Source organism: Aphanomyces astaci, assembly GCF_000520075.1.
Source record: "Aphanomyces astaci strain APO3 unplaced genomic scaffold supercont1.4, whole genome shotgun sequence".
NCBI lineage: Eukaryota > Oomycota > Saprolegniomycetes > Saprolegniales > Verrucalvaceae > Aphanomyces > Aphanomyces astaci.
The window spans coordinates 1,345,020-1,371,757 of NW_009798267.1; the positions used below are offsets into that span (position 1 = coordinate 1,345,020).

At 52.8% G+C, this 26,738-nt stretch overlaps 5 protein-coding genes across 12 annotated transcripts; 3 read left to right on the forward strand and 2 right to left on the reverse strand.

Annotated features, from left to right (window-relative positions):
• Positions 1-39: 39 nt before the first annotated feature.
• Positions 40-3,424, forward strand: H257_02619 (hypothetical protein). The gene is made up of 7 exons (XM_009826333.1): positions 40-113; positions 175-432; positions 498-1,702; positions 1,749-1,927; positions 1,979-2,186; positions 2,249-2,408; positions 2,473-3,424. The coding sequence occupies exons 1-7, from the start codon at positions 62-64 to the stop codon at positions 3,300-3,302; spliced, it is 2,892 nt and encodes a 963-aa protein (XP_009824635.1). The 5' UTR covers positions 40-61; the 3' UTR covers positions 3,303-3,424.
• A 151-nt stretch (positions 3,425-3,575) lies between these two features.
• H257_02620 (hypothetical protein) lies at positions 3,576-7,231 on the forward strand. Of its 7 annotated transcripts, none has more exons than XM_009826340.1 (7): positions 3,576-3,837; positions 3,982-5,713; positions 5,767-6,004; positions 6,056-6,314; positions 6,366-6,409; positions 6,472-6,526; positions 6,591-7,231. In XM_009826340.1, exons 1-7 carry the CDS (start codon positions 3,726-3,728, stop codon positions 7,133-7,135), a joined length of 2,985 nt encoding a protein of 994 aa, XP_009824642.1. In that variant the 5' UTR covers positions 3,576-3,725; the 3' UTR covers positions 7,136-7,231. The 7 variants fall into 7 exon arrangements, with proteins under 7 accessions (XP_009824642.1, XP_009824641.1, XP_009824638.1 ...); XM_009826338.1 differs by having other exon boundaries at positions 3,583-3,819; XM_009826339.1 differs by having other exon boundaries at positions 3,576-5,713.
• Positions 7,232-7,343: 112 nt separating this feature from the next.
• H257_02621 (hypothetical protein) lies at positions 7,344-8,476 on the reverse strand. The gene is made up of 7 exons (XM_009826341.1): positions 8,221-8,476; positions 8,093-8,143; positions 7,947-8,044; positions 7,844-7,895; positions 7,755-7,793; positions 7,619-7,690; positions 7,344-7,560 (listed from the first exon to the last, which is right to left on the reverse strand). The coding sequence occupies exons 1-7, from the start codon at positions 8,452-8,454 to the stop codon at positions 7,369-7,371; spliced, it is 738 nt and encodes a 245-aa protein (XP_009824643.1). The 5' UTR covers positions 8,455-8,476; the 3' UTR covers positions 7,344-7,368.
• Positions 8,477-8,610: 134 nt separating this feature from the next.
• Positions 8,611-10,893, forward strand: H257_02622. 2 transcript variants are annotated; one of them, XM_009826342.1, is made up of 11 exons: positions 8,611-8,828; positions 8,891-8,929; positions 9,003-9,114; positions 9,170-9,248; positions 9,302-9,609; positions 9,661-9,892; positions 9,949-10,125; positions 10,244-10,320; positions 10,395-10,460; positions 10,508-10,577; positions 10,661-10,893. In XM_009826342.1, the coding sequence occupies exons 1-11, from the start codon at positions 8,623-8,625 to the stop codon at positions 10,798-10,800; spliced, it is 1,506 nt and encodes a 501-aa protein (XP_009824644.1). In that variant the 5' UTR covers positions 8,611-8,622; the 3' UTR covers positions 10,801-10,893. The 2 variants fall into 2 exon arrangements, with proteins under 2 accessions (XP_009824644.1, XP_009824645.1); XM_009826343.1 differs by having other exon boundaries at positions 9,949-10,460.
• Positions 10,894-11,295: 402 nt separating this feature from the next.
• H257_02623 (hypothetical protein) lies at positions 11,296-26,673 on the reverse strand (the record flags this gene model as incomplete). Its single annotated transcript, XM_009826344.1, has 42 exons — positions 11,296-11,374; positions 11,424-11,602; positions 11,778-12,365; positions 12,480-12,611; positions 12,707-12,845; positions 12,894-13,102; positions 13,176-13,619; positions 13,678-13,842; positions 13,886-13,988; positions 14,093-14,256; positions 14,347-14,595; positions 14,661-14,927; positions 14,988-15,257; positions 15,325-15,687; positions 15,749-15,940; positions 16,018-16,120; positions 16,206-16,336; positions 16,398-16,757; positions 16,985-17,135; positions 17,189-17,352; positions 17,407-17,844; positions 18,013-18,117; positions 18,184-18,310; positions 18,367-18,530; positions 18,623-18,973; positions 19,027-19,203; positions 19,261-19,383; positions 19,440-19,814; positions 19,927-20,094; positions 20,180-20,361; positions 20,525-20,744; positions 20,792-20,849; positions 20,921-21,700; positions 21,766-22,280; positions 22,330-22,680; positions 22,751-22,945; positions 22,996-23,088; positions 23,148-23,462; positions 23,524-24,008; positions 24,082-25,090; positions 25,846-25,919; positions 25,989-26,673. 42 exons carry the CDS (start codon positions 26,671-26,673, stop codon positions 11,296-11,298), a joined length of 11,442 nt encoding a protein of 3,813 aa, XP_009824646.1.
• Positions 26,674-26,738: the final 65 nt, after the last annotated feature.

Genomic DNA, 26,738 nt, shown 5'->3' on the forward strand with positions numbered 1-26,738 from the left:
GTAACTGTCACATGTAACCGACGTTTTGAGGGTTTTTGATTTACCCACGACACAGCCCAACATGCTATGGCGACTACTGTGGGCAGTCTGCACTTCATCCATTGCATTAGCCTGTACGAACCCCGCTACATCCACACTCTCCTTCCTCATCATCATTGTGTGTTTACGGCTTAGCCAACTGGGCGCAGATTAGTGGCGCAAAAGAAACCAACGCAGTAGTGGAGCAGCCGACTCCGTGGTCTCGGCGCTGGGGCCATGCGTCCATCTCTCAAATGTATCCTCCCGAAGATCAAGCGAAAGGCAAACTCAGTCGTATGTACATCCTTGGGGGCGACGATCGCATGCAGCTTGCGACGATGCAGGACGCCGACTTTCGGGCGTACCCTGGAGGTGGATCTTTTCGAAACGACGTGTGGGCCACCACAGGCATCGGTACAACCCTCCTATCCCTCCTTCATCTATCATCACTCATATGTCGTTTTCCCGCCATATGTTAGTCTGGAATACATCGGTGAACCTCCTCGCACACAACCAGTGGGGCGACCCAGACCCGCAGATCGTGGCGAAGCTCAAGTGGAGTCAAACAAACGCCGGCAAGGTGCCGCCCCCGGGCGTGCTGTACACGGACTGGATCGCGTGCTTAACAGCGGCATGGACACCGTACCCCCCCACCGGCTGCGACGACCCAACGGCTCCCCCCGGGCAGTACATTGCCGACGCTATGTTTTCTCCTCGCCGTCATTTTGCCGCGGTGACGTTCAACTTGGCGTTGTACGTGTTCGGGGGACGCGCGCGGGAGCTAGTGCCGATGCCCCACGAGGACACGATCGGCGGCCTCGACGGGGCCCCACGCGGCGACAGGTGGATGGAGTACGCAGTGTTGAAGAACGACGTGTGGAAGAGCCAAGACGCGGGGGTGTCGTGGGCGCTGGTCACGCCCGGCTGCGACCTCCCCAACGCATTGGAGACGTACCACTCGGGATCGAAGCCCGCGCAATGCACAACCCAAAACGACTGCCACGGCGACACGACGTGTGTGTTTGACAAGACCACGCTCACGGGCACGTGCATGTGCAACATGTGGTCAGCCCGCGAGCTCCACACCGTCGTGGTGTTTCAAAAGAGCTTGTTTCTTGCCGGCGGGTACACGGCCGTGCAGCGCAACTTGTGTGGCCCCGAGCACAACCAGCGCCCGAGCGGCCAAGAGTTTGCATGCGGCGGGCTCTACCGCAAGTTCATGCGCGATGTGTGGACGTCCAACGACGGACACACGTGGACGCAGCTCACGGCGGCGGCGGCGTGGCCTCCGAGGGGAGAGCACGCTATGACGACATGGCAGGGGCAGCTGTGGCTCGTCGGCGGGCGCACCAGTCCGTCGACCGTTCCAGGCGCCGACGAGGACAGCCAGCAGCTCCTGAATGATATTTGGACCAGCGCAAACGGTATTACGTGGACTTTAGCGGACTCGGCGGCCCCATGGAGTCCACGAGGCAAGCACGCCGCGCTGGGTGTGGAAGCTGACCCGGCCACCAACACGTCTGCGTACATGATTGTCTTGTACGGGGAAAACGACGACACATTCCTCGGGGATGTGTGGACCATGCAGGCGGCCATCGATGGCGCCGCCTTACCTATGGTGTGGGTCCCCGACTTTGATCCAGTCCTGTCGCTTGTGCGGCAATACGTGACTCCCACAAGTCCGGTAAACCTGCATGTCCATCAAAGGCAATCTCAAAACGAATATGTAGATTGAACGCATGCAAGGAATGAACGTCCTGCATGTCCCCAAGTTACACGCTGCGGGAATTCACACGATTACCGACTTGACCAATGTGCCCCTAGATATCGTAATCAACCTCCGGACAACGCAAGACGTTCCTGTGTGCGATTACATTGCCGTTGCCAAGTTAGTCGTGGCTCAGTGCACGTACGACGTGGAAGGGTCAAGCAAGGATATCTATGTTATCACGTGATGTAGGATTGCACCGGTGGACTACGACGGCAAAGAGTTCGAAAACATCAAGGTCCTCAAGGGAAAGAATGCCGAGGTGGTGGCGGCGCTGGATGCAGCCAGTGCGAGCGCCGTAGCATCGTCGGCATGGGATGGATGTGCGCATCGAGGTACCGCGACGCTCGACTGGGTGACGCTCAAGTACGTGTGGCCTGAAGTCGGCGGCATTCCACAGGTACGTGGTCAATGGACACTTCACGTCCATGTCAGCTTAGTCATGACCATCGGCTAATGCAGGTGGATACGAAAGATCCTTTTCCGAACGTGCAAAACTCGGCGTGCAAATGGACCCCCAAGGCCCGGTCATCATTTGCTGCAATCCAGCACAACCATCTCGTGTACGTGTTCGGGGGTAAGGTGGACAATCGCGTGTTCGACAACAGCGCATGGTATCGAGGTATGACCTTGTTGCTTCGTCTCAACGAGGAATGAGGGAACTGTGTACCTGATGATTGAGATAGACCCGACGATTCCTAAGGCCAAGCTCACGTCTGTCCCCGAGTCGTACTCGCACACGACGACGTTCACGTTCGAGAGCGCCAAGGCTGGCACGATCTTCCAGTATCACGTGATCGACATGGTGGAGCAGCTCGTGGTGCGCAACTGGACAAATTGCCTGCATCAAGTGGACTTTGTCGACTGGCTCGACGGCGGGTTGCATCGATTCCGATTGAGGGCGATTGACCCCGCTGGCAACGTGGAAAGCACTTTCGACGACGGACGAAACGAATATGTGTGGGTATATGTCCCACGACCGCCGTGGAACTTGATCATTGCCATGCTCGTGCTGTTCTTCGTGATGTGCCTTGGCGTGTTCCTGGAGTGGCGACGGCGGCGGAAGCAGGCCGCCATGGAGAGATATGCAATGAAGCGCATGCGTCGCAAGATGCGCGGCAAGAAGAAAGGCAATAAAGATGCGGACTGGCGGGAAACCTACGATGACGCCAAGGACGGCAAGAAGGCCAAGAAGAAAGGCAGCGGCAAGTCCAAGGTCAAGAAAGACAAAGGCGAAACGTCGAAGGGTCAAAAGATCGCTCCTGCAAAAGATCTCGACAAAAAAGACAAGCCGAAAAAAGACAAGAATGACAAAAAAATCTCGAAGAAAAAAGACAAGCACGAAAAAAAGACCGAAAAGAAGGACAAAAAGGACAAAAAAGAAGGCAAGAAGGACAAGGCAAAAGACACCAAGCCGAAAAAGGACAAGAAAAAAGACGACGTCAAGGCCGAAAAAAAGAAGGACAAAAACCCGTCAGAGGAAAAAAAAGCCAAAAAAAAGGAGAAAAAAAAGTAACGGGCGGTTGAAGTTGAAGCGAACGTACGGCCACGTCACTTCGATGGAATGTCAATAAAAAATAGTCACAGTCATACTAACTTGAAGCCGATATAAAATGATTGAATAAAAATAGATTGTGCCGTTCCCTCCAAGTCAACCAGCCATCCCAAGCCAATCGCAATCCATCAAGTTGGGTTCGGCGACATTTGATTGGCCAAATTTCCCGCCCATCCCATAAACTAAACATTTACTTTCACAGGTGACGCTCACCAACGTTGGCCATACCAATCTCGGCTTTGGGTTTTCAGGGCATCGAATGGAAGGATGTGCTACACAGGACCGTCTGGTTGGACCTCGTGATCGGGACCATGTAGCGCGGCGAGGAAAGGTGCGTTCGAAAGCGACAGCGACGGAGAATGCATAGGTGGTGGTTGACGGTTGATGTGCGAATGCGACCGTCGTGCTCGACGTGCAGGACTCTCGACGCCATCCGCACGGGGTTTCTTTCCATTCGTTGTTCTTTCGCCGGCAGCGGGTAGGGGTTTGGAGCGGGGTAGGGTTATTTCACTTGATATTTGTATGTGGACGTTTTTCTTGTGTGAGTATTATAAAGTAGAGGTTCACTGAGCGACTTTTTGCAGTTGATCGGAGATTTAGAGTTTCGTTCATTTTCCTATTTGGTTGTTCCATGTATTAGGCCCGAAAAAGGAACAATACATGGAGAGCGTCGTCGCAGTAGAACCTGGAATCGGCGGCACCGCGGTCGTTGTCGTCCATGACGACGATGGCGTAGCGAACCCTCCCCTCGACGTTGACACAGAACAACGACCGACGCCGTCGCCGTCCCAGTCACGTTCCCAATCCCAGTCCCCAGCGAACAAAGGGACAACCCACAGCGACCCAACAAGTCAACCGGCATCTACGTTGACTGCGCCCACCTCTCTGTCGACTGGCGTGAAAGCAGTCTTAGGAGGAATCCCACTGGAACTGAGTGCCACACAGTCGATCTCGCGACGGCTCGTCCCTACGGATGTAACGATGCAATGCCCACTTCTGCTCGGAAGTTACTGCGTCGACGAAAACGGCGTGGCCCTGTGGACAGGTCGTTGGGCGATGACGGAGGCCGAGTACGCAACTGGCATTACGTCGCTGTTCGAAATGAAGAGCAAGCCGTTACCGATGCAACAGTTATTCCCCAACCAGTCAGGTTCCACGCACAACAACAACGGGCTACATGCTGAAAACGCGACTGACGAAGACGAGAACCGCGCGTCTCCGCTTGCATCCGACAAGTCAACGACGAAGGGGTCGTGTCCCATCGAACGCAAGTTTGACGGGTTCTTCCAGATCTTGACGATGAAGGGCAAACCTGCGACGATTCCAGAAAAGGATGTCTCATTGACGTTCCAGAAGTGCGACATGGACAACGTGTACTTGGTGCGAGGCACGGGAGAGAATCGGTTTGGCGTGTTTACGCTGCAAGGTTTGTTGGACGAAACGTCGCAAGAGCTGCGGCTATACAAAGCCTACAAACCCAAGGATAAGACCCCTGTCGCCAAACGAACTCGACCGAAAGCAGAACCGGTCGTGAAGGTGGAAGCACAGACAGCGCATGTTGAGAAGACCCCGTCGAAGAAGCAAAAGGTCAAAGTGGAGCCGGCATATCCTATCCCCCAGTCGATCACGTCGTCGTTGGCGCCGTCGGTGGCCGTAGACTTTGCATACGTGTCGAAAGCGTTGGGCGCGGCGCCGACGACGACCTCAGCGCCAACGATCTCATACGAACGCATGTCGAACGCGGCGCGCCATCGGTCCGAACGGAAGCGAAGTCTGCCGGCGCATTTGCGGGAAGAAGGTCTGGCGGAACTGGAGCGAGTACCGGCGATGCGCAAGTGCCATAACATATTGAAGAACTTGATCACGAACCCGAAGTCGGTCCCGTTTTTGGTGCCAGTTGATCCGGTGGCGTTGGCCATCCCCGACTACTTCAAGGTGATCAAGGAACCGATGGACCTTGGCACGGTGCGGGGCAACCTCGAGAATGGCGTGTACCCCGATCCCCATGCATTTGCCGAACAAGTGCGGCTGGTTTTCAACAACTGCATGCGCTACAACGCCGCGCACACGCAAGTCCACGTGTTTGCCCAGAAGTTGCTGGAAGAGTTTGAGAAGAAGATGAAGGCCGTGTTCAAGACGGAGGCGGCCATGAAGCTGGGCAAGGGCCGGGGCAATAACTCTGATGGCGAAGGATCGCAGGACTCGTACTCTACGACCAGCCAAAAGAAGAAGTCCAAGTCGAAACGGCCCAAAGACGAAGAGATTTTGGTGCTGAAGGAAGAGATCGAGAAGATGAAGGTGCTGGTCCACGGAATGTACAAGGGCACGCCACCAGGTGGCACTCCTGGGGGTAGCAAGCCGCGGCCAGCACGGTATGATGATGGAGAAGGGTTGTATGAGGGAATGCTCATGCATGTCGTTGTAGGCCATTCCGAATGCAAGACTTGACGGAGGAGCAGCTCCTGAAGCCCATGACGGCGAATGAAAAGCACAAGCTCACGAGCGAACTCAAGACTCTCCCGGAGGAGAAGATCTCGAGACTGCTTCAACTGATTGCTGAAATTGTCCCATTTCACACGATTGCGAACGGCGACGACGAAGTGGAGCTGGACCTGAACTTGTTTGACACGCGAAGTCTGCGTATGATGGAAGGCTACCTTCGAGTACGTGACAAGGTGGTGGTTGGTCGCCATTGACAGTATGGTTGTGTACAGGAACACAATGTGGCGAAGCGAAAGCGACCCCCGAAGAAGGCGGCGGCAAAAGAGTCAGACCGACTGCAGATGGCGAAAGAGTCGACAGAAGCCATCAAGTTTCGCCAGGAAGAGCTCCAGCGGAAGTTGGCGGCGATTGAAAGCGGCACGTCCGTCGCCAACATCAGTCGCATGATTCCGCAGACGGTGGAGGACCTGCGCACCAAGATTGACGGCGACAAGTCGTCTGACAGCAGTTCGTCGGACAGCGGCAGTTCCGGTACGATTGGCTGATCCTTACAAGGTGTGTTTTTACTTTTGGCGTGTGTAGATTCGGAAAGCAGCGACTCGGACACGGAGCAACCTTTGCAAAAGGTGTCTAGTTACCATTTCTAGATGGAACCGCTCGATGCGCATCCTGATGTTCGTTGTTTTAGTCGCCGTTGTCTCTTGTAAGTGGTCCCACCTCCCTTTCCTCCGACTTGTCCATGGGTAAGACATTCATGATTTGTGTCTTAGGTTGTTATTTACGAAACCCCGCTTTCTGTCCTTCCAGTCGTCGAAGACCAAGGCGCCGCCGCCGCCGCGCTGGTGCCGTTGTCGACCTCGGAGCCCCTCAAGGTGGAGAATCGTGGCGCGTGGACCAAGTTGGCTGGGCGTTTGGAGTCGACGGACATGCCCAGCGTCGGCGACAACAGCGCGTCGTCTTCCCCACCCACTGTGATTCAATCGGACGAGAATGCGTCGACGTCGTTGTGGTTGTACGCGCGGACTATGGAGCAACAAAAGCTGCAAAAGGAACAGATGAAGGACGTTGCTGCCCCGGTGCTGCTGCCGTCGGTGGCGGGGACGGAAGACGTACAGGCCAAGGACAAGGAACGGGACCGGCGCCTGGAAGAGTTAAAGCTGATGGAGGAAACGACGGAGCGGAAGGCGCGGGAAGCCCGGCAACGCGACTTGGAGCGGTCGGTGGCGGCGATGCGGAAACAGGAGCGGGAAAAACTCAAGCGGGAAGTGGAACGTCTGGGCGGCGGCCGGCCTGAAGACAGCACGCTGTTTCGCACCGACTTGGCGCAGTTTGGGTCGGCGTCGTTTTATTGAGCCAGCACATTATCACTTCCCGTTTGTCGATAGACGATAGATACGTGGCACTTATTTAAAATAAACAGTAGAAAATGAAACACTTTGTATATGGGGGTTTCAGATCTTTGAATAGGGCGCGGCGATTGGCGAAAAAGAAAACAAATCAGCCATGCGATTGGCTATCGCTGAAAGATTCAAATTCTTCCAACGGACGGTGGAGAACGAATATTAAGTATGACAGGTCACTCTATTTAGGACTTTAGGACTTGTTTGTTCTTCGGTCCTCGTTGAAGCGACTGAGCTTGCCAGAGGGAATGCAGGAACACGGACGCAGAAATGCAGCCGAGGACGCCAATGATGCCGTCGTTGAGCTTCTTGCCCAAGAGACGCTCCGGGATACGAACGCCCGCTGTGTTGGCCGACACAACCAAGTCGCATGTCACCTGATCAGTCGACGTCATGACAAGAGTGTGTCGGTACGGTGAGGTAAGAGAATAGTACTTTGAGTAGGGCGAGCGCCTTCTTCGATCGCACCTCACGCAAGGCATCGATTTGTGGTTGAATGTCCCCCGTCTACGAATGTTGTGAGCGAGTGATATGGGATTGATCATGGTCGATGTCAGGCGCGTATGTGTACAATATTCGCTTGGATCAACGCTACTTCCTTGTCCGCTTCCTGTACATCGACTGACATGAGAAGGACAGCCATGAGGATACGTAGGGCACCTTTTGAAGTGCTTCGTAGGCCAGGATGAATCCAGCGATGTTGGCACAGAACCTGTACACGACTCGTGTAGTTGGCGGTGACTATCATAGGTTGATATCGTACCACAGATACCCGCCCTGCTTTCCGGCTTGCACGGCGTCGAATGGGAATATCTTGGCATTGGCAAAGAATTGCATGTTGTCGAACAAAAAGAAGCTGCCCTACTCCCGAGATGACGATAACGAACAAGACTGAAACAAATGTCGTACCATCCCAACGTCTTGGACGATGGATAGCACCTGACTCCTTGTCGACAACACCTACACAACACATACATACGTTGCAGCGGTTCTTCGTTCGATAGGATCCGTGCATGCTGATAGTCGCAACAGCGTACCTTGTTGTTCAGCGTGGCATCAATCTTTGGAAAGTACATGATCGACTTGCCAATCCGAAAGCACTTGCGCGCCGCCTGCGTCGCCTTGTATAGCGCTGAGAGTCGCTGGCCCAGCACGCTCTTCGGATCAGCGGTGAGGATGACGAAGGCGAGCCCGCGGCTCGAGTACTGGCATAGCTTGGTGAGCTTGTCGCGGCCCTCAAGGTGCCCCACGAGGTCGAGGAAGGGTTGCATGTTGTTTTGAGCAGTCGTTGAGTGGAACGTTGACTCGACGTGATTGCGCATCACGTGATCCCATTGGCTATAAAGATCCATAAATGATCTGATTCTACCAATGGAATCGCCGTATAAAAGTATCTTGGATTGCACAATCCCATCAGGGAAAGTTCTCTTTTTTTGCACATGATGGGCACTTGGCAACTTGATATCATGCAAGCAACGTGGCGTCGAGCGGCGGTGCGGCTCTTCTCGGATAGCTCGCGACCGACGAATCTCATGGCGGATGTGCATGGAACGACGCACGGCAAGAAAGCTTGGCGCAACAAACCCCTGTTCCGTCGCGAAGGGGACAAGAAGTTCCGCACCGGAACCGAAGCCGCTGATATGCTGTGCGTCGTCCGCATACGAAGGGGGGGCAGGGTCTTTATTCTTCTCATGCATGAATATGTAGGTACGAGGAAGCCCACCGTCGTGACCCGTACCAAACCGAGTACGTCAAAGCACACATACGTTTGGAGGAATCTTGCTAGATCTGACGCACGTGTTCATGCTGCTTACCGTAGATTTCTGACCGCCGTCAAAAGTTTCACGGAGTCGGTTGTGCCAGTGTTTGACCGGTACCCCAAGTATGCTTGGGTGATGAAGCAACTCATGGAACCGGAGCGTGTGATTCAAGTGAGATGCTCCATCCTCCCCACCTCATATGCGTTCTCTTCATGCGTCCATCTAGTTCCGTGTCCCATGGGTCGACGATTCGGGCAGTCGCCGCGTGAACCGAGGCTTCCGCGTGCAATTCTCCAGCTGTTGCGGTACGCAATGCACCATCGTTGTGAAATCAGTACGTTGTCACCTTCGACACTAGGTCCATACGTCGGCGGCCTTCGCTTCCACCCCGAGACACGTCACGGCACGGTCAAGTTCCTAGCGTTTGAAAACGTGTTTCGGAATGCCGTGTACGGTCCGTTGGGCGGTGCGGCCGGCGGCGCCGACTTCAACCCGCTCGACAAGTCTGAGGCGGAGATCATGCGGTTCTGCCAATCGTTCACGACCGAGTTGGCGAATTACATTGGACCAACCACCGACATCCCCACCGCCGGCGTCAACGTCGGTCCGCGCGAGCTCGGGTTCATGTTTGGTCAGTTCAAGCGTCTCCGGCAGCTGCATCCCCTGGTACGTCATCACGACGGGACTATTGATGTGCAACGGACAGAGACGTTGTAGGGCGTGGACGGGGTGCTGGGGGGCAGCGCGTACTTTCCGCAAGTGCCTGGTCACGGCCTAGCGCATATGGCCAAGCTCATGGTCGAAGCAAACGGCCAGAGTCTGGTGGGGAAGCGGTGCTTGATCTCTGGGTCGGGCACGGTGGCGCTGAACGCGGCCGACAAGCTCCTGGACTTGGGCGCGATTCCCATCGGGTTTAGCGACGTCTGGGGCCACGTCATCGAGCCCGCCGGTATGTGCTCGAGTGTAGTATGAATAGGATTTGGTGACGAGAAAGGGTCGGGGTAGGGTTTACACGCGAGCAATTGCACCGTCTCAAGCAAATCAAGGCGGAGCACAAGGCGCATCTAGGGGGGTACATCATGACATCCACAAGTGCCACGTACTGCCCCACGGAAGACGGGAGTCTCTGGGACGTTCCCTGCGACTATGCATTTCCTTGCGCCATGCAACACGACCTCGATGGTACGGTCGTCTTCGTCGTTGTCTATGCGATAGAGTGAAGGGGGGAGTGGTGACCTTTCACTGCAATGTGTGACAAGGGGGGGCGTTGTAATGTTGGGCCGGTTGCATGTTCATGTAGAGGAAAAAGCCAAGAAACTCATCAAGAACGGCTGCAAGGGCCTCTTTGAAGGCGCGCACTTGCCCCTCAGCCAAGAAGTAAAACGCGCGTTCCTTTCCGAATCTCAAAAGTTCTCATGAACTGACTACCCTTAAACGTTATGTAACGTTAGGCGATCAAGTACATTCAGCAAAGCAACGCCATCTACGGACCGTGTAAAGCAACCAACGGCGCCGCGGTACCCCTCAACGATCTCATGTTGTTGTTCCTGATGCTTGGACGTAGCTCGCGCTGATCACTCGAACGTCCGGCTTGAGTGCATTGCGTCCCGCTGACATTGACCGCATTGTCCAAGGTTCGCGGCACCATATCTATGTTGGGGCTTGAGATATTGTGTGTGTTGCTGTCTATATAATACATACACTCATGGAATTGTAGAGTGCATGCAAGATGTGTTTTCGGCTATCTCGACCACGGCCGTCGAGTTCAACTTGGCGCGCGGCGACTACCATGCGGCCACCAACATCACGGGCTTCCTCAAAGTCGCCCAAGCCATGTTCCGCCAAGGCGCGGTCTAGTCTCCATGCCTTGGACCTGGTCGCCGATACAAGTAACGTAAAAAAGTGCAATTTACAGTTAAAATAAAAATACTTTTTTCCACGCAAGGCATGTAAAAATCGACTTGTTGGTATCTGATTATAATTCAACAAGAGCTAAAATCAACGCCATTTTGGGAGTTGTAGAGTCGATACGCTTCTTGTTATTATTCGTACTCATTCACGAAACAAGCGGTCGATTTTAAGGTGGTCTCCATTTTAAGCTTAATATTTGTATACTCGATTGTGGGCGGTTAGGTGAAAAACTGCCTTTCGAGGAATTGATTGGCTGATTCAGTGCACTTTAAAATGGACCGAGCACCTTATAAATTGGACTTTTTGTTAAGTCGTTCGTTCGTCAAGCTGAATCATCATCCAATTGATATTGATATTACGCTGTAAAGTTAAAATCACTCAGCCGCGTACTAGCTTAACTATGAATCATCATCCAATGGCCTTGACGTCTTAGCCCCAACGTCAGTACGTTGGAATGTCGTTGTTTACAAGAGTATCGCTGGGGTCAGACCACTGCGTCCGACACGTCGGAACGTGCACCCTAGTCGTCGAGTTTGATATTTCTGTCGTTGCATCATATCGTGACATACCAAAAGCGTCGACATGGATGGGGCACATCACCGTCCGTCCATTCTCGCCGCTGCCATCCATCGCCATGAACGGCTACCAGCGTGGACGATCGATACGCTGCTTGTCCTGGCCCGCAGCACCTGCCGCCATTGTCTTCGGTTTCCCACAGTTGACGCCACAGAGCGTGTTGCACACTCGTCTACGACAACAGAAGTTATCAGTGGAGTGTTCTCACAGTCAAACGAATAGTGTAAAGGGACACCGAAGGTCGTTGCGGTTGTTGACATGATGTAGATGACTACTAGAAATATCACTTGAACATTCTCAACAGCAAACTCGACCCCAGTGTCCCTTTGGATATATCACTTTAGTACCATTGTAGATAGGTGGGTGGACGGAAACGAGTCGTCGGCTTGAGCGCAGCGCACCGCGCGCTGCATGAAGAACCGCGCGACCGCCAAAAAAGCGTCCGGGCGATGGGGGTTATGCTGAAGCACAAGGGCAAATTGCAGCAGCGACGTCGGGTCCGTGGGCTGTCGCACGGCTTGGAATTGAAACACAAGGGCAATTTGGGCAGAGGCTTTGGACAGCTTGGAGGGAGTGTGGATGGGGGACGGCCGTGTCGCTGAAGGAGGACGGGAGGGGTCACCATCCTCCCTCACTCGACGGACGGCGGGGATCGTGGGGCTGCTGCTGCCACTCGTTGTCGTGCCCCTTCGGTGGAACTGTCGTCCGCGATCCGACGCTGCTGCTATTGAAAGTGGCGAGAGGGAGCGAAAGGTCGCGGACGCAGCGGAGAGGAGACCCCGATTGGGTGGCATCTTGGGATGTAGCAGTGGCAAGGCTTCGTCGTGTCTGCCTAGCGAAAGGAGAGCGAGCCCTAAACACCACGACGCATGTGGATGTTTGGGCGTCGCATCCAACACCGCCCGGTACATGGCGACCGCTTTGTTCGCATCGCACTATGCAACATATCATGCACGATGATGACAGATGATCAACGGTGGTTGCTTGTTGCTTGTATTAGGAACATATATATGTGATGATGGTCGATATCTAGTTGACGACTGACGTACGTGGATTGCATGGGTAGTTAACGCAACGTCAAACTTGTCGGTCGACAAAATCAATCGATTCCATGCCCGAGGGGCGTCGAAAGTGACGAGCACCAGACCCACACGCCGGCATATACACGTTCGAACCCATCTCTACCATCACAAAACAACGGAAAGTTCAATATGATATATATCAGGTCCTAAAATGTCACACATACGACTGACGGTGGATAGCATTCAAACTATACCTGTAATCGAACAATGACGTTATGGCATCGACTGCTCCATTGAGCATGGGTTCGAACAAATGCAGGCGTCACAGCGTCAATGGATGGACACAGTGAGTCGGGACGGTCCCAGAACGTTTGACACGTTATCATGTTGTACCTACAACCAATATCAGCCATCCAAATTAGGCGCATCCGTCGTAACTACCAGAACATTCGACTCGTGACGTTATCGCTAGTTGCCATCAAGCCAACTTCTGATTCCACAGCAGCTTGTACTTCACTTGATGGCATTTGCATGTATTTCCAATGTCCCCACGAGTGGACACATGTCGACGCCTTGTATACGCGTTGGAGCGGCCCTTGGAGGCCTAAGCTCCCGCCTTTTGCACACTTGAGTCGAAACGCCGTGTAGTTCTACACAGTCGACACGACACATAAAGTAAGTAGCAAACAGTATCCTCGCACACGAAAAGCACAACTGACCCACCTCGTCAAGAAACCCAGTGGCAAGAAAAACGACAGAGCTACTGCTATTACTACTACTGCTACTAGCCCGACGATTCCTAGTTTGTCGTTTTGCTTTGATCTCTTCCTCGAGAGCGAGCCCCCGTCGGTACATGTGGTCGGCCACCTCGGCGTCTTCGTATATGCATTCCATCAGCAACGCATAATTGAGCCAGGCCCACGATTCGCTAGGGTGCGCCACCAGCGCGTATCGAAAGAAGCAGTGGTGGGCGACGGCAAAGTCGGCTTGCCACGTGGGGCTGGCTCGCTTTGCCTCTGCAATTCGTGTGGCGGCTTCGCGGGTTGAGTGCAATCGAGGGGGCTGACACACCGCCAAGAGGAACAGCGCGTAGCAGCACGACACGACATGGTGCTTGCTCACAGTCAACGCTTCCTTGTACAACAGCTTGGCTCGCTTCGGGTCGTTCTATACAGCCCACAGTACGTAGTTATCAACATGCCGATTCGTGGATGTATGTACATACCTCAAACGTGTGGACATGGAGGGCGTAGTTGGCCACCGCCGCGGATCGCGTTGGGTCGGCCTCGTACTTGACTCGGACAGAATGATGGTACTTGAGCGCTCGTACGAGCGACTTGACTCCAAACGCTACGGGGGTCGTACATGTGACATGGCGCCGATAAAACCTCTATGATTCCATAAATACGAATGGATGGATTGCGGTACGTTACTTGTAGAATGGCAATGCTATGGCGCTGGCGTTCACTGTACTTGACGACGACGTATGCGTGCTGGGGTACACTCCACGCCGTGCGTGTGGTCTTGGAGTTGAACCTACGATACAAAACGCACAAGAAGTATTGCGTCACCACACTCACCTTGCACTTGGTAAAATATAGTACATCTAGATTCTTTTAGGAGAGTACTACTATACCCACCAGTACAACGAAAGCACAGGGGCATCAACTGACAGATCGAGACATTGCATCCATTCTGGAAAGAGGGGATGCTGCCGAATGGCCATGGTGTGCTTGGGGCGGCGCAAAGGCCCTTGGGGGTGGAGTCCAGTTGGTAAGCACTGCAGCTGATGTCGAATCCGCGGCTACGAACAGTGCAAAGTCAGACACATGTCAGCATATTTTGCGTTAGAAATAGTGATCCTGGCAGAGTGGCAAAGGAGTATCGCTCATACCAGTGCTAGGCTATGCATCGATCTGTGCGTGGCCCAGTGATAACATTTGCGGGCCACAGCATCGTTTCGAACAACATATTCATGCCACAACGCCACATTGAGCACCATACACGGGTTGTCTGGGGCACCCAAGAGCCCAAACACGAAGTAATAGCTGGCTATCATCCCTTGATCCAGACTCTTGGTCCCCGTGGAGGTAGCATCGACAAGGGCAGCTCGTTGCAACAACACGTCGGCGCGCCGTGAAATCTATGTTTATGGATGTTGTATATCAGTATGCAAAATGATGCCAACTTGTAACGTAGCATACTTACTTGATCTAAAGGAGCGTCGGAAGCCAAGTAGCACAAGGCCAAGCCCCGCATCGCAACTGAATCTCTGGGTTGGTTGGATAGGATGGTCATGTACATCGCCGAGGCAGTGGCGACATCGCCATGCAAGGCGTGCACCATCAAGGCCCGCTCTATGGGCGTTGTGTCTTGGGCTTTGATTTTGTTGTGGAAGTTGACAGCGGATGTCAGCTGCGGCAAGTACCGTCGTCGCAGCTGTCGCCACAAGCTTCCATAGAACCGCCAAAACGCCTAAAAACCACCTTTGAGAACAAGGCGAAGACTACTCGTGGATGGAAAAGGAGGTCGTACTTGTAATACATGAGCGGCGTGGATGTATTGATGCGATCGAGGAGTGATCGATAGAGCGACGGGCTTGGCCCAGTACGCTTTACCAGACCGAGTGTGCACGTAGAATCCCTTTGGATGATGCTGCCACGACGTCATGGAGTACTGCAACCACTCCGCCACGACAGATGACGACAAGGATGGAGCGGTCAACGTAGCACCTTGTCGCATGGCCATCGATGGCCCCAACAATTGGATCTCGTCGTGGTAGTAGGTAAAGAAGTTCTCGAGCATCTGCCACTCGACCAGTCAGTCAGTGCATTCCGTCGACTTGTATATAATATCTTCATAGTATCATCACCTCACGGTAGCACGGATTATTGGTGGAACCAGCGGCCCCAAACGCTTGAAGACACCACCAGTGTGCGTCAGCAACTTGCTTGGACACGTGCAACGCACCCAATGCGAGAATCAGATACACTTGTGTCAACGTTTCTTGAGATTGAGTGGTCAAGAGTGTCCAGTAAAGGCAGTCCCAGACTATCCCTCCGTTGCTGAAGCACGGGTGGGGTTTCGTCACCAGCAACTGTTGCAGGGCAGTTGGGTGGTGAAGGTTTCTATGGCTGACCATGGTGGCCAAAGTTGTGACTTGCACTAGTGGGCTGTCGAGTGGACAGTGTTCGCATCCTTCCATCCACACTTTCAACCCCTCCTGCAAGTCGTTCTACACGACCCAAACATGTCAAAAGGGCACTTTGCACTGAATATAACATGTGATGTCGTACCGATTTGCACCAACGGTACAAACCACGTCGCAGCCACGCCTCGGACGATTGGATGTTGGGTGACAACGAGTCGGATAGGTCGAGTGGAGACGGCGGTCGGGCCTCTTCGTACAACCAACGCACACGTCGAAACACGCCGCTCTGGTACACGACTCGATGCAAACAAGGTCGGCCGTGTTGGCGGAGAAACCGCTAAAACAAACATAATGAATGGTCACGAAAGACCCAGCCCTACATGCAGACTGTACTAGATGGGTTAGTAATAGTACCTGAATCCGACACACGACGTCATCCCGGTTGCACAATGCGATGGGCACTTGAAACAGCAACCGCGTCGGCTGGACGAGGATGCGTTCGGTGAGTGTGTTCCACCTTGGAGGACAAAGTAATCAACATTGTCAATGGGGTGCGTTCATGGTGGGATTGTATGACTAGAGAGATTAGAGGGAGGACCTACCAAAGATACTGTCCGTGCCACACTCGCAGTCGTAGAAACGGATGGACAGTAGCCACGGTGACAGTATCCTTATGGTACACCGTTCGACGAGAGCAAACATGGGGAAATTGTCGCTCGAGCTCTCGCCAATGCTACAACCAGCCACCACCATATGAAAAAACACATAAAGTACTTCCAAGTCAATCGACGTACGTAGTGTACTACATCTGCCACCCGTTTGTCGGATGCAGCGAGGGCGAGACTGTGGTGGTATAAGCGATGAGCAAGCACGGCGTTCGTGGGTTGAATATAGTGCGCAATCAGCGCGACAAGCAGCCAGACGCGGGGGGACAGTGGGCTCCTCGCAAGTGCAAACTGAAAGCACGGCAGGACTTTGGTCTCCCACGTTGGTTTCGAGACGGCATGGAGCCTAGTGTTCCATTGGGATCCAAAGATGGAGTGTCCGCGTTCGGCAGGGGTGTTCTCAAAGCAGCACACCAACAGCCCCAACGGGCACAACGCCGGATCGTTTGCCCAACTGTCGTGGATCTCAATCTCCAACATGTCTACTTCCTACGTACACACGTCAGCACGATAGAAGTTCGTGTCCCTGGCTAGCTCCTGCCATCACCACGTCGCAGACGAGAAGGGAATTCATGTCAAAGGGGGTCAAACAACCTACTTACTAGGACTAACATGCGATACAGTACTTGACGAAGTACACGATCACAACGACTTGTAACTTCGGTCGTTGAGTCTTCTGACCACAAGTCAAGGCCAGTTTTCATGCTGACAGCTACGCAGCGACCGCTAGTCCACGCTGACAGCATGGCGAAAGGATTCCAATGTCGTTTGGCCCACTTTTGAATCGTCCGAGCGGCGAGATGCGCCGCGTCAGGGCAAATACTGAGCTTGACACTCCACCGGCACATGCCAGTTGTCTGGTGCCGCCTGGATACACACATGTTAGTCCTATATTGATCAAGTTTGAGTTTCATTCGTACCAATACACATGTCGGTGGGCTCGAATACGCTGCCATGAAGGGTCGATTAGAGTCCACGAAGGATGCGGCGGCACCGGAACGGCATCTCGGCGTCCTTCACGAGGTGGGAAATCACCCATGTGAAGCTCGTTGCGACCCCGTTGACGTAAAAAGTCGCGGTGCATCTACACCAACATGTCATTCTCCAACGACCAAAGTACAGCTAATACATGTAATACCATCGCAAATACATCGTAATCGCTCGTGGAAGGACCGTTGCAACTGTACTTTTGATAGACGGATTCTGCCACGTCATAACGTTGTGCGATATAGTGAAGACACAACGCATAGTTCAGCCATCGCCACCACGGCGTTGATGCATGCGTTTGCGATGGAAGATATGGAAGGGACGGAAATGGCTGGGTGGTCAACGCGAGTCGACTCCACTGGAGCAGCACGCGGACGCCGTCGGCACGACGATTGGAATTGATCGAACAATGGAACCGCTTGTACGCCTGCGTCCATTTTCCCCGATGGTTGTGCGATGACGTGGCATCACGTGGTTGCAGGGTCTGCAACAGACGCTGCACCATGACCAGCCCCCCCGTCGCCACTGCATTCCAAGGCTCGACGTACAACAGTTGAATGTACGCCGATTCAGCTTTAACCCAGTTCCCCTGCGTAAAACCGGACAAGTAAGAACTGACGCTTCTATGGATTTACTATCCAAAGCGAAAAGTCAACTAAGCACATGAAAGCAATATACATGTAACTATGATTGACAAAGGTGCCGTTTGCTGGACACCAGAAACGGCAGCACATAAGAGTCAACATGATTAGTATACCTCTACAAAGTGCAATGTCAATGCCGCTTCCATGGAGCCGCCATGCATCGGAAACTCGCGTAAACGGAGAAAGTGCCGCCGGTCGAGCCACTGCCGGCTCGATGCCTGTTTGTCATAAAAGGTGAAATAACTTGGTAAATATGGCAATCTTCGTATTTGGTTCTGCAGTACCTGCAACTTGGAGATGGCTTGAGATTGTCGAAGTTGAGCGACATATTCCCTCACGTCATGGGATACATTGAGGAGGCCTAACATGATACGGTCTTCCCACACTCGTTGAAAGGTCAGCGCGTGACACCTACGCCATCCCCGTTTCGGTTGGCAAGTAAGTATACTGGGAGTGTATTTATGTACCAGAAATACACGGGGTAGATTTGCCGGACGTAGAAACAAAGGCGGCTCCAACACCCCAACGTCACGACAGTTTGGGTCGTTTTATCATAATACACGGCACGCGTGGGGCCCAAACCACTCGAGACGTTGCAAGGGAGCCGGTGTTGTCGAAACCGAAACGACAACTAAAACATATCAAAATGATATATCAGAAACACAATGATATATCAGGTCTCCACTACCAAAAACATGACGAGAAGTAGGGTATCTATCGTACTTTCAACGCAAGGGGGAAATGGTCGTCTTGTGGGAACGCCACAGCGGCAGCAAATAGTCGCTCAGCCACGTCATACTGTTGCAAGACAAATTGGGCGTAAAGGGCGTAGTTGAGGAGCCCCTGAACGTCGGGGGGGTTACACATCACAACAAAGCGAAGAAATGTCACTTCCAAGGCACGCAAAACGCCCTTTGTTTTCATTTCGACAGTCATGTCTGCAAGAAGATGCACGGCTTTGGTCGTGCTGCCAGGACTAGACTCGGAAAGGAGCCACAGGGCGTAGCCACAGCGAACGGCTGGGGACGTCAAGTAGTAGGACGCGTATAGACTTGCCACAACATGGGGGGTATGCTATTCGATGCAGAATGTCATCTTGATGGGATTGGACGATTGACGAGAAGTACCTGAACGAGGTGCATGTGTAAAATGTAATTCTCGACCGATTCCATGGTGGTTGGCGACGAGATGGGGCTTAGGGTTTGGAACTTTTCAATAGCCAACGCATTCACCGAGATGGCCCGCATCGTGGCGAATAGACTCGGCATGCGCAGGTATTGCCGCCTAGTGCGGCGGAAGTGGCGCTACAACCACGTCACAGCGTTCCAAATCGAGAAAAACGAGGTGCTTTAGAGTTGTACTTGAAGAATCACGACAGGGTTTGTTCTCGAACGGCGATCTTGTGGTCGCAACGCGAGTGCAAAATCGTCCAAGTTTGACACTTCGTATATCAGATCACCGTTCACATGAGCCAGCCGTCGATTCTATCTCGTTTTTGGTCAGGTAATGAAATGTCCTCACCACAGTGTATGTAAGGTACCGCTTCCACTAGCTCTCGAGGGCAATTCCGATCTATTGATGCATTGTACAGAGTGTCCGCCTGAGTGACATGTCCTCGGACGAGATGCAGGAAGACCGCGTAGGCGTGGGTAGCCACATCGGACAACGGGTGGTTCACAATAGCCCAATGGTAAAAGCGTTGATGTACGAACTCCACGTCAGATTCCAACAATTTCGTTCGATACCGGCTTAAATATGATAGAGCCAGTTGGCGTCGGTCGTTCGAACTCGCAGATAGCCAAAACACAGCACTGCAACACACGACTAGGGCAACATCGGACGGTGGAATGGGAATATTCCCAACCAACAAGCGCACTGCATCTTCGTAGAGTGGGGCCGCACCGTCCAGGTTCTCCTACATGACGATGGAGTGGCCAGTATCATATTATAGTCAGAATGATACATTTATTGAGCACATACATAAAAGGTGATATTCCGTGCCTTAAAACGATATATTGAGCACATACATGAAAGAGGTGTCGCCACATGGCTTTGTACAAGACAAGGCGAGGGATGTGGATGAAGGGGGTAGTCTGACTTTGCACTTGCCACTGGACGTGAAATTGATGCAATGTGATCATGGTTCGAACGCAATCAAAGAGGTGCCGATTGTGGCCGCGGTTACGGTACCACGTCTACATAACCACCACCACGATTTAGTTTAATTAAGACTCTTAGTTAATGTAAAACTCTGGGACAGGGGGTAGTTGTATCTCGTACTTGGATATGAATGGCGGCGTGGACTTTTGATTTGCGCGAGATAGTACTTCGTCGTGGCAAGATGTAGTACGCATACGGCACTTTGGTTTGGGTGTAGTTGCCGACGTAGTACCATTCGCGCATGACATTGACGGGGTTGGCATCTCGAAGCATCGCTGGCTTGGACGAGTGTCGCCACAATCCTAAACACGTTTTACACTTTCCATGTCCAAGCCAACCTCCAGGTATTTAACTGCCCACGCCCCAGACGAAGCAAATCCTTCGCTCATGCATTTGTTTCGTCTGGGGGGATTTCGTGGTTTCCAAGTAGGAACAGTCCAAGGCGAAAGCCTTCGGCATGATTACCTGACGGAGCGTGGACGTATTGGTATCGGTTCTTCACTTGCACGCGAAGCCATTGGAGTACCGCAAGGTCTTGAGCACGACGTTGGGCCAATTTGCGACGAACGTGGCGCTGAAGTTCCAACACAATGTGCGACCGCAGGATCGCATCGACAGCCATTTCAAGCATGACAGTGTACTCGCCAGGGACTTCCAAGGACACCACTCGCAACGATTGAATCACCTACTCAATTCCATTGATAGCCACCAAGATGTGCGTCAAGTCCTTACAGTTAGCAAGTGCCTTTCGTCGTTGGACGTTGATGGAAATCGCCATGTCTTCGAATCCCTATCATACCCGTCATCGTCGACTCAATACTAAGTCATTCAGGAGATTGCACTTGTCATGTGTATTCATACCTGGGGTTGTATACTTGCACGATGACTTCATTACTGTATTCGACAGCTTTTAGAACAAACCGCGTCGGACGTCGATGCTGGCGCCGTGGAATGTTGGCCACTGGCAACGCCATCGCCAACTGGATCAGGCGCCGCCCTGGTTGCGTCGCATGCTCCTTCCGACTCAACCTAATGGCCGACGAACGATGGACTTCCAGGCGACGCACGAGGTTATCGTTGATGGTTGTCCAATCCGTCGATGGGATCATCCGTTGGAGGGCACTTGTGTCCAGCGGGAGCACCTGCACGGACGAGTGGCGGGGGTCGTACGCCGTGAGCCATCGGAGCGACGAAAGGCGGGGATGTGAGTGTATCTGGAGGATGAGCCGCGTAAACGTATGGCTGTGGCGGTTGTACAGCGCCACTACTCGCCCTTGGTGTCGTCGATTCCCCTTTCGAGCTCCGCATGCAGAAGTTGTCATATCGGCCGATGGTTCGTCATGCTGCTGGGGCTGTGCAAGGTGGTGATAGTCGTGAAGGGACCGACGACACCATCGGTGGTCGTTTGCAAATGCCAGCATCGTGCGGTCCGCTAGCCGATTCGCGGCATCCCGGGCGTCGATGCGACGTTGGAGCACCACGCGACGCAAGTACATGAGCAATCGAACGGCACTTTGCATTTCCAAGCAAAGACGGGCGTGGCGGGCGCGGGTCGCTTGGTCGTATAGGTACTTCCGTCGACAAACGAATCGGCGCCACGTGGCTTGCACTAACACCGTCTGGCGTCGCCGCCGTAGGTACCTATTCATGTCCAAAGTCCCAGATGAGCACAACGCGAACTACAATAATATGAGGACGATGCGTACTGTTGACGACGGCAGCGCATACGAGCCATCGATTGAAGTGCGAGCGACGCACACTGTGCTTGGAGGAATGTCGTCAATGCAAGCTCCGTGCAGTGGCCAAACACTGCGTCTTGCACTGGCAGGGGGGCATAAGAAAGGACATGGGAAAACAAAAACCGACAAAGGGTGAGAGGCGAGGGTGGAACAACTTCGCAGAAATGGTTCTGGTCGCAGTTGACCGCTGCTTTGTCGAGCGCCCGGGGGGGTGATGTTGATTGGAGCACTTGATGTGCGATATCGTTGAGTGCGACACGAAACTGAGGTTTCAGCAGCACGTCGTGGCCATTTAGAAATCGACTAAAGTACACGTGGCACTCGTTTGGTGTGACCATGTGCAAGGACGCGGCAAGGCGATACGCCTTCAAGAAAGTCGCGAATTTCACTGTTGTGATGCCGTACGAGAGGGGAAACGCGGTGCAAATAGTATCGTACAGAAAATCCACAAACCAGTCGACAGTCAATGCGCGAACGTGTGGCTACGATACATCGTGTTAGGTCTGTTTAGCATTGGGGTATCACACTTACGAGGATGTCAGACGTCTGGAGGCGACAGAGGGCGTCGGACACGGGCATGGCCTTGCCGAACCATCGCCCGCGGACTTTAGTTCGATGCCGAACGACATACGACGTCAGTTTTCCCTGAACTTCCCACTCCAGCCGTGGATCTGCTAGCAACCGCGGCATGTGCATGGTTATGTTTGCAAACCAATCGGTGGGGCCAGCGTAAGGTCGATCCAGGAGGAATGACACGACGCCTTTACTGGTAATACTCGTGCTTGTGACTGTATACATGTCGTCACGAGAGCTAGGAATGTACACCTTTCGTCCTGGGGTCAAGCCCCAGTGATCAAAGGGTGGTGGAAGGTTCGCGCAAGCCTACATAAAGTTATCCGTCAAACGAAATTATATGAATATTTGGCATGCATTTTCCGTAGTGATTGCGTACGCGTTGCCGTAAGACGACAATGTGACTGTGCTGCTGGACGTAAAAGACTGCACCACAAGGCACGTCGATGTTCACTCGGTGGTGCACAAAGTTCAAAGTGCACTTGTCCCAGCTTGATTCAGCCACGACCGTATGCAACAGGATGTTGCCATCCACAACGACGTCGTGGGTAGCGCTGGACACGCGACATTCAAACTACCGTTCTGGTTGGTTAGTATGGAGAATTCACTTGAACGGCTCTGTACCTGCTTCGCCACCTCGTCGAACAATTGCGCGACCGTCCACAAGCGATCGTTGGGGATGTGAAATGACGACAGTTCCAACGCCGGAACGTCCACCTACCATACCAAACCAGCACAAAGGTCGTAAAATGACTCTGTAGAACCAGGCAAGTAACCTGGACAAACATGGAAATGGACGTTGGTGGTCGTGGTAACCGGGCGAGGGCCTCCAAGCGCTCCCGCTCTTCGCGAAATCGCTTTTCTTCCGCGGCCAACGCAATTGGAATGTACATCAGATGCGCAACCATCCGCTGGGCTTTGACCTTTCGCTGTGGGTGTGGCATCGATCGAATTGATGACGGCGACTCCATCGAACACACGACAAGTGTCGGGTTGTCCATTCGTATTGCGCCGGCGACACAACGAAATGCTTCTTGAGCCACCGGACATGGACTTCCCCGATAGAGAAACCGAAACGGTTGCGGGCACTCCTGCACACGCCGATGTTATCATGAATATGATATGGAAAAACAGCATTGAGTAGTATTTTACCTGGAAATAATTGACGTCGACAATTGCCCTAGCTTGGGCCAGCGTTGTAGAGGGTAACACATCAAGGGACCCCAGACGAACGGGACGCATTCCTTCTGGATTGGCTCGCACCACAGCCACCAACAACGTCGGAGTAAACGTGGCCGTTTGTAGTGGAAGTGCTGTCAGATGACATTGGTGTAAGAAAGTTGCCTTGATCCACGCCGACAACGTTTGGCTATCTTGAAGCAAAGGATTGGCGTTGGGCTCGTTGTTGGTTGTGGTGGACGAGCTTGAACACATTTGCAATAAGTCGTCGATGGTCATTCGCTGTGTCAACACTTGCACTGGTGTGGCGACGGTGATATCGACACGTTGGGTGGACGATGCTCGACAGTGGACCAATGCTCGATGCAGCGCAAATCGGATTGGGATGTGAAATGTCGAAGCAGGGGACAATGGCAAAGTGGGGGTGCTATTGTCAAGACGAACCATGGGACATCGATCTACAATAGACGAAATACCATGATTAAGTAAGTACACCAGAACTTCGAGACTATGATGACCAGGAGCACTTACGTTTTTGGCCGACGAGTTGAACAAGAATGTGCAAGACAAAAAGACTCAAAGAGGCGCACACGGCGTGATCACCGAACAGTTTGGACGGGTGGGCAGATGGATGGTTGGCAAACAGATCGGTCAAGGCAACCTCCGCGGACGATGCCATGTCCGCTGGTTGAAACTCTAGCAACGAACTCAGCAAGTGCTTTGGGTCCCACCGACAGTCCACATGCAGGTGGTGAAGGAGGGCGTGACATAGCAGGCGGAGACCAGGCGATGTGTCGAATAGCGAACTCTTCTGCACGAATTCCAGCTGACTGGCACGGATTCGATCCAGGAAGGGGTTGGTGGTGGCATGGTGCCTTGCATTGTATCGAAGAAAACGATTGGAACAAACCAATGCCGAGTCCTTCCAAAGCTGAATAAACTCTTGGTCGTGAAACAAGACGGAGGCGGCGTCTCGAAGGCGCTGGGTGGCATCCATATCATCCATCCAGTTGATCATGTCGTAGGAGGGGGCTAGTAGACTTTCTAGGGTGCAGGGCAAGAAGAATGGATTGGGCATGGAAGTCGGTGAAGTGGTAATCACAAGCGTTTGCTTGAGAGCTGGCACATCGGTGGCCAATTTACGAATGTACGAGACTCCGTTCCAGAGAAAGACGCGCCCAAACGATTGAATGGCTGCGAGCCGTTGCCGCCAATCTCGAATCGCCAAAAGAACATCCACGGTGGCCACACAGCATTGCAAACGTAGCGTGTGCTTGTCTTGACGTGGCAATAGACGTGTAGTGTGCAACAGCATCTTTGCACGCTCGAGGGTATCTTCGCGGTGGAGGATGGTTTTTACAACCAAGTGCTCGCAAGTAGCTAACTCGTGGACAAGGGCGGGGTCGTACGACCGATTGGCAGGCAGTGGCAGAAGCGATGCTGGAGGTTTGGGTCGTTTCCTTGCTTTGACCGGACGAAGTGGTTGAAATGCATACGGCGATGTCTCTGGGTGCAACAACTCTTTGAGTTTTTGGAGATCCTACTCCATCGACTGCGTTATGACGTTGAATACACAAGGAACATGTTACGGGAGATGACAGGTTATCGGCCATGCTTTATCGTCTTGATTGTGCCTCTTCAAGATCTCGAATGGAGCACTATGATTGGCTGCGCCAAATACAGTTACAAACTGCACTTTCGGGATGAGGAACAAGCTCGGATAACAACGTTAGCTGATGTGTTCCCAATCTCGGGGCAATTCAATACAGTACCAACCAAGCTCGTGTTACTCGGGTGTTCTAAGAGATACCAGGATGAACACTCGCCTCTTGTGACAGGCTCACCTTTTTGTCGAACCCAACTGAGTAAAACTGAAAACAACACGGGTGTGAAGAAGTACAGTCCGAGACAAAATTATAGACGCACCCCAAAATTTTGGAGTTTCTCAACCAAAAATTTCCTTTTATCCGAAACGATCTATGGCAACATCCTCGAAAATGTAATTCTAGGAACCCCACAAAAAGATTTCATTCATTTGTGTGTGGATTACGAGAAAAATTCCAAATTTCAAATTTCTGGGTGAGTCATAACTATAGACGCACTTTGTAAATTGACTTATTTATCGATGCATTGTCCACGGCGAAGAATAACTTGGGCCATTCTCGTTGGCATTCCCTCAACCAAATGAGATAGGTAGCTTTGCTCAATTTCCCGCCACGATTGCAGGATTTGAGCCTTCAATTGAGCCTTGGTGTCGAATTGACGACCATTCGCATAGACTTTCCGAGCTAGTACCCCCCAAACGTTCTCGATAGGATTCAAATCAGGGCTATTTGCAGGCCAAGGCATGGTATCCCCTGGCATTGCCTCTAACCACGCCATCGTTGAACGAGAACGATGGATACTTGCGTTATCCTGCTGGAAAATGGGTTCAGCACTTGAGGTCAACTCGCTCAACTCCCGCATCGCTGGCAAGAGGTATGCCTCCAGGGTTTCTTGGTACCGCGCCGAGTCTGGTCGTCCTTCGAGGAATGCGAGTTCAGTCTTGTTGTAGAAGCTCATTCCGCCCCACACCATAACTGAGCCCCCACCCGCGACACGCTTGGAGTAGGTTTCAACATCTTCACGCAGGTCATGCCAATAATACTGACAGCCGTCGGGGCCATCAAGGTTGAATTTCTTCTCGTCAGAGAACATCGTGGTCTTCAACTCAGCAAGCTTGTTAAGATAATTGGAGGCAAATTCGACCCGGTCCTTCTTGTGCTTGGAGGTGAGGCGCGGGCCCGAGCGGCGTTTTATGTACTTTGCGAATTTGGACATTTTAAGCACACGAATTACAGTGCGTTGAGTTACTTTACCGCTTATGGCTGCTGAGATCTGCCTAGATGACATTCCTTTGCGTGTGGCGAGTCGGAAAATTCGTCGAACGTCTCGTCGCGTCAGTTTCGTGCGCCGTCCAGGTCTCTTAGGATTTGGGGATTGCTTGAGCTTCGCAACATACGTCCGGACTAGTTTATCGCTGCGTCCCAACGCATTGGCGATCCAACGGAGCGACTTGTTAACCTCCAAATATGCCTGTATTTGGCCTTTTTCGTGGTCGGTGATCGTTTTTCCTCGAGGCATCGTCCGATTCTTGGTTATGTGTGTGGTGAAGTCATCGGTGTGTCCCACAAGTGTTCGTAAGCATT